Raw genomic sequence first — 16,896 nt, 5'->3', positions numbered from 1 at the left:
TGATCTGGCATCTGCTGCCCACTTCCAACTATGCTGCATCACCCAGTCCTGCTGTCACCTCAGCCCTGCAGCAGCAGTTGCTTTAAGCTGGTTTGTCCCAGACTGTTTGCTGTGGTGGTTTCTCCATATGGACCTCTGTGCACACTATGTATCTTACTAGCTTGTTCTTGAGTTGGGTGTTTGGCTTTTATGTTTAGCCAAATAAATGCCAAGTCATTTTACTCGCTGTGTGCTAGATCCCTTCTGCCATCCTGACACTGCCAACTCCTGTTGTGGCCTCCTCACCTGCCATCTTAAGCAATGGTTTGAGTGAGAAGGTGCTTCATTGCAGGTCAAAAGATTACCTAGTGGTTTCTGCAAGCCATCATTCCTCCTCATGTCCACCTCTGTTCTAAGTGTGGAGCAGATACTGCTACCAAAGCACATCCTGGACAAGGCTGGTTAAGGTAGCGTTAACTAATAGCCTGTATTACAAAGGTGCTTCAAGGCTTCTTCCTTTGCCTGGCCCCAGGCTGGCAGATGTGGATGCTCCTACTGTGCTCTCAGGAACAGGCCAGACCCAACCAGAGGTCTCAGGAGAAAATGTTGCTGCCCTGGCAGTGCCTTGGACCCCAGCAAGCAGCACCCAGAGGTCAGTGTTGCAGCCGGGTGTTGAGCACCCTGTGACAGGCCCGTGCCATAGCTGTCCTGGTCTGGGCTCCGTCATCTTCTCTCTGTGTGGAGTCATCTCGCAGCCAGCCTGGGCAAGAGACAGTCTGAGCCCAGTCACCAGTGCAAGCCTCAGGTACAAACTTATCTTTATTCAGTGCCAGATAAGAGACCCCCAGGCTGGAGGCAGCTTCACAGATCCCTTTGGCTCGTAGCTTTCAGGTTTTGGACCCTTTCACCCCATGCCAAGATGTTCTTCTCCCCTCTGCCTCCTCTGCTGCCAGTAGCTCCCCAGGGTTGGAGGAGGAGGAGGTGGTGTACAGGCAGAACAGCCCCTCACCTCATTCTGCCCCTTGGCACCCCAGTTGCTCCCTCCTGCTCACGGCTTGGTGCTGGTGCATGCAGGCGTGAAGCAGACAGGCTGATAGCCTGGCTTGTCATCCTGTTTGCGGTAGTATATCCGCGTCACCACTGCCAAGATGAAGGTTTGCGGGATCAGCAGCTGCACGTTCATCTCTGGAAAAGGAGAAGGGTTGTTTGAAGCCGCCTTCGTCCACCATGCCCATTCCCCATGTGCAATGGAGGAGCTCAGCCAGGAGCACGTACCACTGCTCCCCCATCTCCCGACTTACGCTGCGACCTGGCCTTGGAGGAGAAGGGTGGCGAGCAGGCGATGCTGCCGTTGTTGGCCAGGATGCTGAAGATGGCGGGCTGCAGTGCCGTCAGGAGGAGGAGGATCTACAACCACCAACACGTGAGGTAGTGCAGGCTGCACCACTGCCAGGCTCCTGCCCTTCACCTTCCCCACTCTCCAACAGCCTGCCCCATCTCCTCCCTGTCCCCTTCATGCTTGCATGGAGCCTGGCAGGATGGGAGCTCACCTGAAAACAGGCAAACTTGGCCTTGATGTTCTGCTCGGTCAGGTGCAGCCGTGCCTGCCGGAAGAGGATGCCCAGGGCCCACAGCCCAAAGAGCGTGGAGGCACCGACCACGGTGTTGATCCAGAGGGCCACACTCTCTGCTGAGATCTGGGGGGGACACACAGAAACACACCTGGGCTGAAAGAGCTGCTAGGCAAGGCAAGGGCTGGTGGAGGCTCTCCATCAGGGTGTCACCCTGCCCGCCTCTCTGAACTGGCACTCACATCAGCAGGGTTGTAGTTCCCATCGGTGGCCAGCACCAGCCCCAGGAAGACGCCAGCTGCCCTGCAGAAGGCGTACTGGAAAGTCCCCAGCATCAGCAGCTTAAGCTTTCTCCTGACACAGCAAGAGAGATCATTAGCACCCTGAGGTCCCCAAGCCCTGGCCCAGGGGCTCCTCTTTCCCCCCAGCAGTAGTGGGGTGTGATAGCCCTCTCCAGGGGCAGGGGGTTACCCCAGTTCTCCCTGACCTGCTCATGGTGATTCGGGGCAGGCAGGGGCAGCAGCAGCAGCAGGGCCCAGTGCTGACAACCATGGGCACATTCTTCAGGGTGCTGAGCACTGCCTCCTTCCCCCCAAAGCCCTCGACCATGACCAGCATCAGGAGGTAGAAGCAGACAGCAAAGTACCTGTGAAGGAGGAGGAGGAGGAAGGCAGGTCAAGCCCTGTGGGCTCACTGGTGCCACTGCTCTGGGGTAGGTGATACTCACGCTGTGGTAGCCATCTCCACCACCATCATGGAGCGTGGGATCCACAGCCCGAAGCAGCTGACCACAGACACAACCTGGGGCAGACACAAGCTTGGCACACTGCTTCTCCCCACTCCTGTGGGCTGGCAGCCCTTGGGTGGCCCTGGCCCCCTGGGTGATGTCCCCACCATCCTCACTCTTCAGCTCACCGTAGGGGCTGAGCTGCTCCAGCAGAGGGTCTTCATCTTGATGGGGCAGCGGATCTTGCGGATGAGGTAGAAAACCTCTTCCACAAAGATTGCGACCGACAGCAGTGTCATGATGGTGGCAAGACCCATGATGGCGAGTTGGGCCATGTCCAGCTCTGCAGGGGAGTAATGAGAAACCAGCTCTGTCTCCTCTAGTCCCCCTTGGGGCCACCACTGCCGCATGACCAACCACTCCACAGGTTTGGGAAGCCCCTTACTGCATCCTTCTGGCCATTCTGGAGCTGGTGCTTCTGCCCCACTGCTCCCATGTCTCCTGCCCTGGTGCTGCCCCCATCCCTGCAGGCAGGGCTATGGGGTGGGAGGCTGAGGCCCTGGCAGCACCCTGCTGCCTCCCCCTTCCTCATGGCTGCCTCTGCCTGCACTGTCCACATCCATCCTGCCTCCTCCTTCCCTGCCCTGTTCTGCCACTGGCAAAAGGAGGGTTCCCCCCGGTCCCCAGACCTACGCTGCAGCAGGTGCCGGGAGGTGGGAGGTAGGGAGAAGCATGCTGCCGGCACGCTGAAGTTCCTCATCAGCATCTCCACCAGTGGGCGAGGGAACCTGCGGGAAGGAAGAGGAGAGCCGCACGGACCCGGGCCCGCAGGGTCTCCGCGATCCCCCGGCTGGCTCGCCTCACCCACAAACACCTCCGTTCCTTTATAGAGGGAATAACCCAAATCCTCCCCCAAAAAGCTGGATTTGCCAGGCCGCAAAGAGGCGCGGGGGTCCCGGCACCCACCTAGGGTCGTCTGCCAGCTCCATGGCGGCGTCCATCCTGCTCTGCTCCTCCGCGGCTCCGTCCCAGCACCGCTCGCCTCGGGGTCAGAGTCCCAGGGCAGGGAACGCGGGGAGGACGCCGCGCCTCGTTCCAGTTTAACCAGCAGCCTCCGCCGCTGCCCGCGCCCATTGCCGTGCCCTCGGCCGCTCGGTTACCGACCCGGCGAGCCGCGGCAGGCGGACATCACCCGTGCCAGCGCGCCTCCGCCTCCCGGGGGCACCGGGCACCCGTGCTGTGGTGACCCTGCCTGTGCACCCCCTCGGGCAGCATGGACATGGGCTCATGGTGCCACATGGGGTCCGGGATGCACCGCCTGTCCCCTCAGCAGCAGTGCCCGGGCGGGAGGTGATGCTGCGGGCGGTGGAGCCTGCCGGGCCCCGCACAGCGCTGTGTCTGTGTGAGCAGTTGGCAACGGCTCAGCTCACAGCGCCCTGCAGCGCTGAGCCCTGATGGGAGCAGTCGGTCCCACGGCACTAGAGGGCAGGGCTGGCCCGGATCAGCGCCCAGACCCTGGGACAGCAGCAGGGCGGGCCTGGGAAGGCAATGTGGGATGGAGGGAGCACACTGGGGTGGGGAGCTGGGGCGTCAGGCTTGGGGAGCAGTGTGTCTTTGTCCTAGATGGATCCCTGCATCCTCATGGGTCTCAGGGGTGTTCGTGGCTCCTGGTGTCCTCCCAGCACCCCAAGGAAAATGAGGGCTCATTTATACTAGGCCCCCAGGGACCTTAGAGCCCCAACCCTTTGCCCTTTTGACAGTGGGCTCCTGATGAAGCCAGAGTGGCAGCTGCATCCCAAATGGGTCCCCTGCACCCCGGCATGGGATGCTGCAGTTGCCATGGGAATGGAATGGGGTGATATTTTGCTGTGGTTGGATCCATTCTGTGAGGCCAGGGCTCCACAGCTGCCCATCCCATCATGCAGTTTCCCACCCTGCTTTGATTCAGCACCCCTCATCTACCTGAGCTTGCTGGCCTCCCTCCTGTAAGTCACCCCAGACCCCCCTGGGGACGTGGAGCAGCAGAGCTGCTGTTTGACTCCATTGTCCTCAAGATGCTAGAACCAGGCATCAGCTCAAACAGCCTGGATCTGCATCCTCTTCCCCACCACCCCCTGCTCCAGCAGCCCCTGGGGCTGAGCACCCCAAGACTCTGCCCATTCTCCACCTCTGCCACAGCAGCCCCAGGGTCTAGCCCCAGCCCCCCTGTACCCTTGCCTGCAGGTGCCACAGCTAGCCCTGCACATCATGCTTCCACCCTCTTCCTCCTGTCTCTCACTATCTTGGTCCTGCCTCGCATAGTCAACCTAGGACTCCTCCAGCCTGGTGGGGTGGCAGGGGAGCAGGGGCTGCCTCATGGCAGGGTGGCTCCATGGCGACACAGTCTCCCCATGTGTGTCCTGCAGCAACGGGAGGACAGTCTGAAGCAGGGGCTCTGCAGCACAGCGAGACAGCACTGCCTGCACGGGTGCCACCGTCACTGCTGGCCACACATCCTCTGCTATCCCTGCTTCAACTGCTCCATGGAGGTGAGAGACATGGATCCTGGGGGCTCTGTGTATGCCTGAAGTGCTGTGGACACCAGGTTCTACCCACCCCATCCCTCAGCCCCATAACTAAGCCCCATACACCTGTCCCTACACACCACATACCGCCCCATCCTGCCCTATATACTGTGTTCCTACACCTAACCTGGCACACTGCATGCTGCACACTGCATGTAGCTTGCATGCTCAGCCCTACACCCATCCCTATACATTACACCTTGCACACTCAGCCCTACACCCATCCCTATACATTATACCTTGCACACTCAGCCCTACTCCCTGCAGCCCCTACACACTGCACCCTACACCTAGCCCTATACAATGCACCCAGCATGCGCAGCTCTCCATGTTTCCCCTATACCCCTGTCCATACATCGTGTACGCTGCACACCCAGCCCTGTGCCCTCAGACATCCCTTGCATAACCCTTGCACACACAAACACACTCACCCCTGCCTTGCACAAGCACAACACCCCCTCGCTGCATACACAGCCCCTGTGTGCAGCACAGTGCAGAGGGCAGCCACAGCTGTGGGGTGCACAGGGCCTATGGGCCCCCCACATCAGCTAAAACCCCTGCACTGCACCAGTTTAACCAGCATTGCCTATGGCTGAAGGAACACATTAGCTCCTGTGGTACTGGCTGCATCTGCCTCTTTGTGATGGTCACGGCGGGCTACATCATGGTAGTCCTGCTGTTCTGCCTCATCTTCTTGGTGCTCATTGCCCCGTGGTCCATCGCCATGGCAGTGATCTGCACGTATCCTTGCCCCAGGGAGGCAGAGCCATGCCCTAGCACGTACATACATGTGCTGCACCACCCAGGCTGTCACGTGCAGGAACCTATTCCCCTGCCTGCACACAGCCCTGGGGCCAGCACCACTCATGGGTGCCCACTCCGTGGAGGCACACTCTAGTCCCCCTGCCCAGCATACCTGTATCTGTTGTCCCTGACTCACTGATCCAGCATGATGATGACCCTTCTCATCACTGTCTACCAGATTGAGTTCTGAGTCTCCTGCTTTCCCCAGGCACAGCACAGACTGAGGTGCCAGGTGTGGCTGTGGGGCATGGAGCATCCCACCAGCACAGGAGGGGATACAAGACATGGCTGGACCCCAAGCTGTGGGGAAGAGCCCAACAGATCGATGCTCTGCATGAGCTGGTCCCACCATGCATGTACATACGCACAGGGGCCTCCATCACTGCACACACTCCCCTCTCCATCCCCCCTTGGTGCCGGATGCAGCAGTGGCAGCCGGCAGCACAGACCCCCCTCTACCTGCACCGAGGCCCCAGCCGCATCACTGTGCCCAAGCCCACCCTGCCTCACCCCACATGGGGCCAGGACACATCTGTCACCATCCTGCTCGTGTCACCAGCCCAGAGCTGTCCCCCAGGGACATGCTGGGCTCTCACCCCTGCAGCCCATGGCCTTGAGCCCTCCCTGCAACAGCAGGACAGGACATGCCTGCAGCTTGCTTGCTCTGACCTGCCCCAGGAGCTGGCAGAGTTGGGTGTGGAGAGGGGAAATGCAGCGGGATGGGGTAGCCCCAGGTCCCCCCAAACTTCTCTCCTATTCCAGCCCCAGTCCATGCTTGGGGTGGGCAGTCCCTTCTTCCCCAGTCACCCTTCTCCACACAGGCTGCTACTACAGTCAGAAGCTGTCAGGATGGGCAGGAGCCAAACAGCAGGTGAGCATCCTCTCCCACGGATAGGATGGGGCAGCCACAAAGGCTCCGGGCAATCCCCACCAGCTCAACTTCAGCCTCAGCCCCAGACCCCTGAGATGTTCCAGGCATGAGAAGCCCCTTTCATGCTCAAAACCCCTTCGACTGGGAGTACTGAGACCAGAGCCATGTACCCCCTGTACCAGGGCAAGGGTGGTCTGAAGGCTCCTCTGCAGTGGGGCGGCTGTATTGCCATGAGGAGTTGGCAGAGGAGCAGTGGGAGCACTGCCGAATCTCCCTGTTTGCTCAGTTGCTGTTTTAGTTTAACCAAAGCTGTTTGACCATTGAAATCCTGCCCCCAAAACCCCGTGCAGACCGCCCCAGTGAGCCTGCATCGCCCACACTGCTGCTTTGTCAGCGTTCCCCAAAACTTGGAAAAGTGCTTGAAATGCAAATATTTGGGTGGGTTTTAGACAGTTTTCCACCCATGTCTAATTCCCTGCGGTTATGGCCAGATGGGCAGACTCCAGCAGGCACGGTGAGCTCCCAGCTGACCATTACTATTTTCCTTATGGAGAGGACATGGCAAGGATGCAAAACCCTCATTCAAAGCCCTAATAGGAAGCCAAAATTTGTTCCTCCCTATGCTCTCCTCTCCCACCCAGATCCTGGGGCTGCAGTGGAAAGCAAGAATGCCAAGGAGTAAGAACCTCACACCCAGTTCAGGCTCTGGTCCATCCAACAGCTGAACAATAAACATCTTCACCCTGAGCTTTTGGTGATCCATGGTCACTGGTGTCCCAGCGCACAGAGGGACAGTCCCTGCTCAGTGGGATGGAGAACTCCCTCTCCCAAGGGACATCCCTCACTCTGCTCGGTCCCTGTGCCAGGCAGCACCAGCAGCCATGAAGCAATGGGACCCTGAGGCGCAGGGGGATGCTTGGCACCACAGGGATGCCCACATTCTGCAAGACCACAGATGACCCTGCTACCCCACACCCCAAGGGCTCAGGGGAGAGGCAGCATCTGCAGCTGGCTAGCATCCCAACAGCACTCCACCGAGCTGCTAGAAGCAGGAGAGTGGGCACTACTCAAGAGAGATAAATAAAACATTGAGGTCAACCAGGCTTTTGACAGGGACAGGAAAGCCTTTCCCAGGGCTCTGTCCCCCACTCCTGCAAGCATCACCACAATGAGGAAACTGCTGCTGAGAGTTTGGTGGTCACATGAGGCTGCTGCACCATCCACTTGGTGTGTGTTCCACCACCATCCACAGCCACACAGTGTGACAACCTCGGCTGAAGCCTTTCAAATCCAGCAGTGTCAGAGAGGGGTCCCAGGCACCATGAGCATCCCCCTGCAGCGGTCATTGTAGGGCCATGCAATGCCCCCAGCCCTGGCCCCAACACAGCCAGGATGGGGCTAGTTCCCCCCGGCTCCAGCTCAGGAGCTGGCTCACTGATAGGGGTGGCAGGGAGTCCTGCCCATGGCCAGCTCGCAGATAAGGCCCGTGTGGTCCCCACAGATTGCCCCAGGAGGCATCCGGGGGGGTGGGAGCTGCCATCCCTGGGAGATATGGCCAGGAGGAAGCAGGGGGTGAGGAGGGTGGGGGGCTACTGCAGGGGTGTGAGACACCTGTGGGCAGGGGAAGGTGCCCTGGCTCCCCCGAGAGGGTGGCACAATGTGTGGAACCCCTGGCAGCAACAGCCACCCTCAAACCCTCCCCTTCCCAGCAGGGAAAAGTCGCTCTGCCACTGGAAAACATCTTCCAGAGCCCTGCAAACCCATAGGACTGCATCACAGGCTCGCTGCTAGGAAGGGTCAAGGACCCCACCGTGCCTCAGTTTCCCCGTCTGTACAATGGGGAAGGAGCCCTGGGCACAGCAGCAGAGAGGGCTCAGTCTCCTCAGTCCGGTGCCAGGAGAGCCCCATGCCAGGTGTTATTTACAGATCCAGCTGGCATTTCAGATGGGGACACGCTGCCCTTGGAGCCACATGGCTGTCTCCAGCCCCTGCTGCAGGGTCACCAGGAGAACAGTCGGCCTCGTAGGGGCTCGGTGGGGTTGGAGTCCTGCTGGCCTCAGCTTCCCATCCTGGGCAGGAAGAATCCCCCTTCTCCTAGCGCAAGGGGGCAAGGATCATTCCCACTGCAGCTCCCTTCCCAGCCATGGGCAATGGGACGCACTAGTGACAGTGATGTTGGGGTGAGAACAAAGGCATGCATCACATGAGGGAGTGTGAGGGAGAGCTGGGGATTCTCACTAACCAGAGCAGCACGCTAGTTCATGGAAAAGCCATGTCTCAGATGTTTCATCATCCCCCTCTTTGCCCTCTTGGGAAGCAGAAGTGGTTCAGAGGGTGAGTGGCCAAAATCTCCCTATTCCCTGCTCCCCAACAGCTCCGCTCTCAGAAACACTGCCCAGTCATGGCCATGGGGCCAGCTCCTGTGCACAACCCTGGTGATACCCCCAGGGACACTCCTGTCCCCATTCCCCAGGCAGGTCTGTGTGTCCCCACAGGTGCGGCCACCCTGACCAGGCTCCCGTGCTGCAGGGCGAGGCTGGGGATAGAAGTGGGATGTTGGCACAATGAGGAGCATCACCACGTCTGTCTTAGAGTGTCTAGAGGGGCCATCCCTCAGGGAACCTGCTTGCAAGGCAGCCCAACTCTGCAATTCATGTCAGCAAAATGCCCCTTCCCAAAATTTCTGAGGCTGACCATATATTCATTGAAAAGCCATACATAATGTATACTCACACATCTATAAATATGTATATGACCTTATATACTGTATAGGATCTTATATGAACTGCAGTGAGCTGGGATGGGTGTGCCCTCAAGTGGGACAGCTCATCCTTATCGCCTGAGCTGTAACCTCAATCACGCTTACAAACCAGTGCTCCCAAGGGACTAACCCTGCTGCTCCTGCCCAAGGGTTCCCCCAGCCCCAAAAGTGACTGAAGGGGATGGCCAGGGCAGTCTGCTGCCCTTCATAGTGCCCAGGAGTCCATAGCTGTCATTCCAAGGGTCTGTCTTCCAGGGTAGAGGAGAGCAGTGGGGCTTGCCCTGATGTGAGAGAAAGGGGAGCCCACTGTGAGTGGGAAGAAGCCTGGCAGCATCTGGATCAAACCCTTCTCCATCTGGACCAAGGCCATCAGAAGAGCTTTGATGGCTCCAACATTCTCCTCCCTTTCGAACAGCGTCTCGCAGATGGGGCACCTGACAACATCCCCTCCTTCTGCCCGGTCCTTCTGGCCTCCCTTCTGTTTGCTTTTCCTCCCAGCAGCCCCACGTCCGACGGTGCCGCGCTCGGCCGGAGCGGAAGCGACCAAGCCATGGCAGGGGCTTTGTCTCCTTCAAAGGGCACGAACAAACGGCCGGCGGTCCCCAACCCCGCTGGGGGGATCCTGCGGAAATGCTGCAGTCAACACCCTCGGGCGCCGCTTCCTCCCAGCTCCCGGGCTTCGGATGCAAAGAGGTGTTTTGCTGCCGTAAGGCAACATCTGCATTTCCACCAGGGGCCCCAGTGAAATGCCTCTGGTTTCTTAGGGCTGCCGCCAACCTCTGAATGAAAAGGCACCTTGTTTGAAAAACAGAGGGGCCTTCTCTGCTGCAGCCACCTAAACTGCTGCACATCACTGCTGATGTTTGCTTTGGGGGAATGATGAGCTAAAGTGTGGGCTGCGGGCGTTTTCTTTGGTTGGGATCTTTATTTTCATACTTGTCTGCCGCCTGCAAGAAGCTCACAGGTGAAAATGCTGAGAGTTTTTAAAGCCCTGCCTCAGACAGACAAATATTTTCGCAGAGAGCCAGTAGAGACACAGTGTTTATGGAAGGGGGGTGCGCCTTCCCTGATGGCCCTGAGCCCTCCCGGCTCCACAACACCCTCCAGCCACCCCACAGGGACACCCACAATGGCCATGGGTCAGGCACAGTGAGTGGTCCCAGTTGCCAGGGGAAAGCCTTTGGCCCTCGGTGGGTCTTCAGCAGATCAGGGCTGTTCCTGAGTGATGCTGCCTCCCATCACAGGTGGGAGGTGGAAAACATCCCAAGTGCAGTTCAGCAGAACCAAGAAAAACATCTCCTTTTCCCTCGTCACTTCCACTGGTGCTGAATCCAGTGCTCCAGCTCCGCTGCCCGCTCCTTCTTGCTTTGGTAGGCAAGCAGGCAGTGTGGTGGGGAGGGCTGGGTATACTCAAGAGCTGTGGGCAGACATGTGAGTGTGCATCGGGTGTGTGTGTGGACAGGGGCATACATGTGGATGTACATGTGCGTGTGTGCCCATACTTGAGACATAAATGTGTGGGTACATGTGGTTTTGCCCACCAGGATGGCATCCACGCCTGTAAGCACAACACCCTGTTGGGTGGCAGGGGCCCAGCATCACCAGCTCTTGCTTGCTGACAGCAAAGCAACACTCAGCCCTGGACAAGCCTGTCTCCTGGGACTCACTTGTTCCCCCAAGACCCTGCTTGGGCACAAAGCAAAGGGACAAGGAGTTTTACCCCCAGGCCCCCATAACAAGGAGGAAGAGGGGAGGGAGGGCTGTGGCAGCTCTAATTCCTCCAAAGAGGTGCACATAACCACATGCTGCTTTGCCCATTTTGCATCATGGGGTAATAAATAAAACCTCTGAATTCACATCTGGAGGAAGCTGTAAAAGATGCTGGGACGTGCACAGGCAAAGAAAGGCGCTTTCTCCAAAGAGGGGTAATCACACCCAACACAACCCACAGCTGCACCCAGCTGAGGAGGGAGCCAGGGCAGGTGCCTGCACCAACATGGGGGGTGCAGCAGCCCCCGGGGCAGTTCTTGTGGACAGATTGAGCCAAGCAGAGCTAAAGGAGAGGCTGGTGCTGGAAACTGTCCCTGCTGGCCATTCCCATACAGGCCAAGGATGACTAAGTCAGAAGTTAAGAACAAATACCAGCCAGCTCTCCACTGGGGAAGTGGGTAAGGGAGGAGCAGAGATTGTTTCCATTGACTTGACCAGAGAGTTCTTTTAGCTGCAGGAAAGACTTAAACTTTCAGGCCACATTGAGACAAAAACACAGACATTTTCAAAGTCAGCTTTTCCAGCTGAGCAGTGGCCTGGCTCTGCCATGTGTGCATCCCAAAGGATGCCTGCCAAAACAGGGAGAGGGTAGACAAGGTTGTGCCTCTGCATAGCCCACCATGGACATTTGCCTTTGGCACCCTGTCCCTCTGAAGGGGACATGGGGGGACAAGTGCCTTCCTGGGGCAGAAGGCTGTCATGGGGCAGACCAGCACAGATGGGAAGGTCAGCAGCTTGGCCGAGGCACAGGGCTGCTTATCTCTTGATTCCCAGAGCTGGGAGAGTCATGGCCTTTCTCCAGCCACACACCCCCCAGGAGATCTGCCCTTGAGGCACTGCCCTGCTTCACATGCCGGCTCACATTTAAATGACCCATGCCTGCTGCTTGTCTGTATCCAGGGCAGGGTCTGGCTGCAGATTGCAGCCCCTGCAACACAGCTCAGCCCCTGGGATCCCACAACAGCCCAAGGGAAAGGCATGAGCCGCCTAGGGCTATGCCAGGCACCTGAGTGCCAAAAGCATCCCCAGCCCTCTGGCTGCCAGAGGTCCCCTGTTTGCACACTGCATCTCACCCTCTGCTCTGTAAAACCTACAAGGCACATGGCATCGCCTGGGCCCCCGTAGCACAAAGCTGGCATGCAGGCAGCCATGGGCAGGTGCCACAGCCACTGCCAGTGCAGAAAAGGGACAATTAGTAGGTAGAGAGAAAGCTCCTGCTCTCCCTGCCCAGCCCTGCTGTGCTAATCCCACCCCAATTAAAGACCCCTCTTTGCCTTCATATATTACTGTGAGGCATTAATCTGCCCTAAAACAAGGCATTTCCAGCAGGTGGACAGAACAAAGCCAAACCTTAGGTTGGCAATGGCTCCCGCATCTGTCTGGGAGGTTTTAATTACCCTGACAATGGCTTCAAAAGCAGAAAAGCCACGGAGGCCAGGAAAGCCCTGCAATCAGAAACCCAGAGAGGAGGTACTGGCTTAGCCTGCTGCTCCAGGTTGCCTGGGGCCAGCTTCTTTAGAGTACAGCCGCTTCTCAAGAGCAGAACCATCGTCCAGCCGCCTTGGGGGTACTTTTTCCCAGCAGAGCCTCCGATGCTGTGCATGGTGCTGGCTTCTTCTTTATATTGTTCTTTTCCTTTGTGCTTTGGGCTGCTCTTTTGCCAATAAATGCACTTTATAAAAACAGCAGTGGACAAGCCTAATCTGAGTCAACACGTGCCCTTATCGCAGAGGGTGGTTCCCACAGAGCAGGCTTGGGCTGTCCTTTATCCAAAGGATAAGGCAGCATGTGCATACAATGTGGAGCAAATCGGAGGCAAAACTTTCCAGCCCCTTCCCAGGCCTTCCCACTGATCCTGCTAGTGAGGTTCAGCAGGTACTGCAGGTTCCAGCAGGGCAGGCACATGTCCAGCTTACAAAGCAGGCCCCTCTCACAGCGTCTTCATGTCCTTCCACAACTCCATCGAGGCATCGTTCAGAGCTCAGCTTTCTGAGGTTTTTGGGCAACAGTCACTTTCCTTCTGGCTACGTGGGCTTCGAAACAAAACACCACAAATTTTGGATGGCATCCCTGGCTGATTAGAATTCAAACCACCAAGTCTGGAAGAGAAAAACCCCAACACCCCCCAGCTGTGTCAATTGCTGATTCAAGAAAAGTGCTTACAAAATTGCACACAAAGCACTTAGCAAAAGTGGCCTGAAATGCTTGCCTGGAGGTGGACTGAAGGAGGAAAGAGAGGGGCTGTATGCTGCTCACAGATACAGATCAGCAAGGACCAGAACAAAGTGGGATGGAGGAAACGTGTGGGCGACCCACGATCTGGAGGCAGAACCCCCCGGGACTGTGTTCCAGCTCCTGTGTCGTCCCTCTCCCCACTGCTGTCTTTTCCCTTTCCGCTTCCCACCACTCAAACCCTCTTCCCCTCGTGTGACGCGATGCTGGGGCCAGGTCCACAGGTAGCCATCAAACACACAGGCTTTTTTGGCGGTGCAGAGCAAGACAGACCTTTGATGCGCCCCAGGGCAGCCGCGCTGCGTCCTCCTGCTTTCCAAAGGCCCGTCTTTGGCTATTGTGCTCACATCCTGAGCTTGTTTGTACACCCACCCGTCTGCGGCACCCAGCCCTGCAGCCCCCCTGCCGCAGCGGCAGCCGCCCTGACCGCCAGATAAAAGCAGCCGGGCTCGCTGGGCAGTTGCTATCAGCGCAGCGACAAGAAGCACAGCCCCGCGGTGCAGCCGCTGAGATAGAGGAGCTTTGCCGGGCTGACCCTGTGCCACTGAAGGCTCCAGGTCAACAACAGCTCCTGCTCCATCTCCATCAGCCCCAGCTGCCCTCCGCAGGGCTGCCTGGGCACTTTGTCTGTTGGCAGGAGCTGTATCAGCCCTGCGCACACCAAGGGCTTGTCCTTGTGGTGCTGTTCCCCTTGGCTGCACCTGGGAAGGACAGCATCTTGCCAAAAGATGTAACTGTCAGGCAGGAAGCAATGCTGAAGCCTTGCGCTTTGCTAATCGCTTCATCTCCCCGCTTCCTCTGAGCAAGGATAAAGCAGGGATAACTGCCAGCCCTGCTCCCTGTAGGCAGGGTCACTAGTGGAAGGAGCACAGAGGGGTCCCCAGAGGTCTGGGGGTTAAAATCCCAGTGAACCCTAGTCTTTGCAAAGAAGGAAGCCCCATTAGAAGAGCCAGCCTGTTTTAATCCCACTTTGACAGTGTCCAAGCATGAACACCTATGCTGGCCCTCTGTGCCCAGCCCCTGGCAAGCAGAGCAGTGGTAATGAGCATCACCACATTCACTTCCCTCCTTGTGTGGTAGGAGAGATGGAGAGGTGAACTTCCCCACTGCAGAGAGGCAAAACAACCCCTGGAGGACTCCAAGGAGGAGATAGCACAGGATACCCCAGGTCTGCACTTTCCAAGGAAGAAGGGACTTCACCGCCTTCACCCCATGTCTCTCCCCCAGGTACCTGATGCTTTCTGGCTCCTGTCCACCTGTCAGATGCAGACAATGCAGAGAGCCAGGCCAGATGCAGGTGCTTCCTCGGGAAGGAAGCAAACAAGGGTGTTATTTTGAAGGGAAGATGGAGCTGTGGCCAGATCTCAGAATTACCTGCCATGTTTCCACTCTCTCGAGCACATTTTCCTGGCTGCACGTGGCCCATCCTTGCCTCCCCCACAGCCCCTTTGCTACAGGAGAGGCAGCAGATCCTTTCCCAGGTACCAGTGCCTGCCACGATCCCCTCCTTCTTCAGGCAGCATGGCAGCACATGCTGGCACTGCAGCTGAAGAGCCAAGCTCCAGAGCATGGCTTTGCGTGTCTGGATTGCCAGAAGTGAGCAGGGTGGGATGACCTCTCCCAACGTAGCACAATAGCTTTTTCTACAAGGGTCAGATCCAAATATCTCACCCCTGTTTAAGTCAAGGCAGTTGAGAAAGGCAGCAGCAAATCCCAAAAACACAAGCAAGGGGATACTCATGGCATTGTGAAATTACTGGATATGGCACTGGTGGCTGGGAGAGACAGGAGGAGGGAGGGCAGGCTCTCCCAGGAGCCATGCCTGCCATTCCTGGCATGGAGTGGGTTTGCAGCATGATTCCAAGGTTGCAAAAACCTGGGTGTCCCAGCTCCCTTTCAGGAGCTGGTGCAGCCCATGAGTTGAGCAGGAAGCACAGCCAATGTGTCACTCAAATCTGCTCCAGGAAGGAGGGAGCTGGCACTGCCACTTCTTTCAGTGGCTCTGATGCAGAGGAAGCAGCTGACACACAGGGCAGAAGATCAAAGTCCTTCCTTTGTCCCCAGGTGCCTGTTGTCTGTTTGGCCCTGCACCCTGCAGTGCCCGTTTTGCAGAACATAAAGCCCATAGGAGCCTTTTGCCTGTCTCCCATCCCCTGAGCCATCATATCTCCCACAGCTTGGCACCTCGCTCCAGCACTTGGATCTTGGCTTTTCCATCCCTTCCAGATTGAAGAGCCATGTTAGTCCCTGCATTTCTTGCCATAAAAGTGCTCAAGTAATCTCCCAGTGTTGTTTTTGATAAGATGTTCACAAAGCACTGGTCATCCTTTCCAGCCTGCTTACCTCTGATGCTCTTGTTTTCCTTCTGTTTTTCAAATGCCTTTCCAAAATGTGTATAGGACAGCTGGTCACATGAGGGTCAGCCATGCAAAACTGAAGTGAAACTGTATTTTCCTTCCCATATTTTGGTCTCATGTTTCAGCATTAATCCTGCAGGAGGAACACTGTCACATCATGGGGTATTGCACGAAGAAATGTGGAGCATTTGAGTCTGAGTCAAGGCACTCACAAGCCCCTCAGAAGCTCAGAGGAAACAGGGACAAACATACCAGGGCCAAGACGCAAGGAAGAGGAATGCCCTGATGGAAGCTGGGGTACAATGAGGTGTCAGGACAAGCATGGAGGCTCCTGCACTGAACTGCAGGCAGGAGCCAAGCCAAGCAGGGAGCAGATCGGGCAGAAGCATGCAGGAGCTTGGTGCAAGCCGCAGATACCTATGGCATGGCGCAGCAGAGCTCAAACAAAAGTCTGCTGCAGCCAGTTCAGAGTTTAAATGCTCCTGGTCTTTGGGAAGCAGAAAACTCCAGGTGGAGAGCGATGACTCTTAGTTTTTATGGGCCTGAGCCATGCTAAAGTCATGCACACAGAGACCACACGTCTTCCTGGGATGAGGGATCAGAGGTCAGCAGTCATCAGTCCTACACCCCCCCTCCTTCTTTGGTCATTTCCCAGCTCTAGCTATCTCTGTTCCTTACAAAACCTTCTGGCCAAGCGGGGCAGCCTGAGCACATGAGCTCAGCATCATCTACAGCACAGGCACCACTCTGCAAACAATAGAGGTGCTAGGCCAAAAAGAGGTGGCATCAGCCACTCTCACGCCAAGTCTGTAGCCAACACAATGTAAAGGGTGCTCAGCTGCTCTCAGGTACCATGTTGCACCTGAAGAACTCTCATTTTAAGGTATTTCACTGCCCGTGCAAAACCATCTGAGTTTCCAGAATGACAGCTCTCTTCTCTTTTTCCTGGCATGTATAGAAATGGGGAACTGCTCAGCATAGTCAAACATATTGTGAGAGGGAAGAGAAAACACCTGCAGCTAGTATCTGTCAGGGCAGGCCGGGGCTGGCACAGTGGGGCACACAGCAGCTCCTCCGGCAGCAGGAAAGCAGACACAATGCACAGAAGCTATGGGGAGAAACAAATCAGACTGCCCCTTTCTGGCTTACATTCCTGCGTTACTCCCGGGAGCCTCTTGAGCATGGGCTCTGCGGCAGTGACAGCAGTGTTCCCCCATGACTGGCATCACCACATGTGCTGATGCATGGCCTGGAGGGGAG

General features: G+C 57.1%; 1 protein-coding gene across 1 annotated transcript; it reads right to left on the bottom strand.

Annotated features, from left to right (window-relative positions):
* Positions 1 to 780: 780 nt before the first annotated feature.
* Positions 781 to 3,493, bottom strand: SLC51A (solute carrier family 51 member A). Its single transcript, XM_062629049.1, has 9 exons — positions 3,244 to 3,493; positions 2,971 to 3,065; positions 2,466 to 2,620; positions 2,278 to 2,351; positions 2,038 to 2,196; positions 1,793 to 1,904; positions 1,530 to 1,676; positions 1,281 to 1,386; positions 781 to 1,164 (listed from the first exon to the last, which is right to left on the bottom strand). The coding sequence occupies exons 1-9, from the start codon at positions 3,276 to 3,278 to the stop codon at positions 1,028 to 1,030; spliced, it is 1,020 nt and encodes a 339-aa protein (XP_062485033.1). The 5' UTR covers positions 3,279 to 3,493; the 3' UTR covers positions 781 to 1,027.
* Positions 3,494 to 16,896: the final 13,403 nt, after the last annotated feature.

The sequence above is a fragment of the Pezoporus occidentalis genome, unplaced genomic scaffold (assembly GCF_034315485.1).
Source record: "Pezoporus occidentalis ecotype Australia unplaced genomic scaffold, CSIRO_AGI_Poc_V1 ctg327, whole genome shotgun sequence".
Lineage (NCBI taxonomy): Eukaryota > Metazoa > Chordata > Aves > Psittaciformes > Psittacidae > Pezoporus > Pezoporus occidentalis.
Note: the sequence above shows the minus strand (reverse complement) of the source record. Positions and strands in the feature narration are given on the sequence as shown.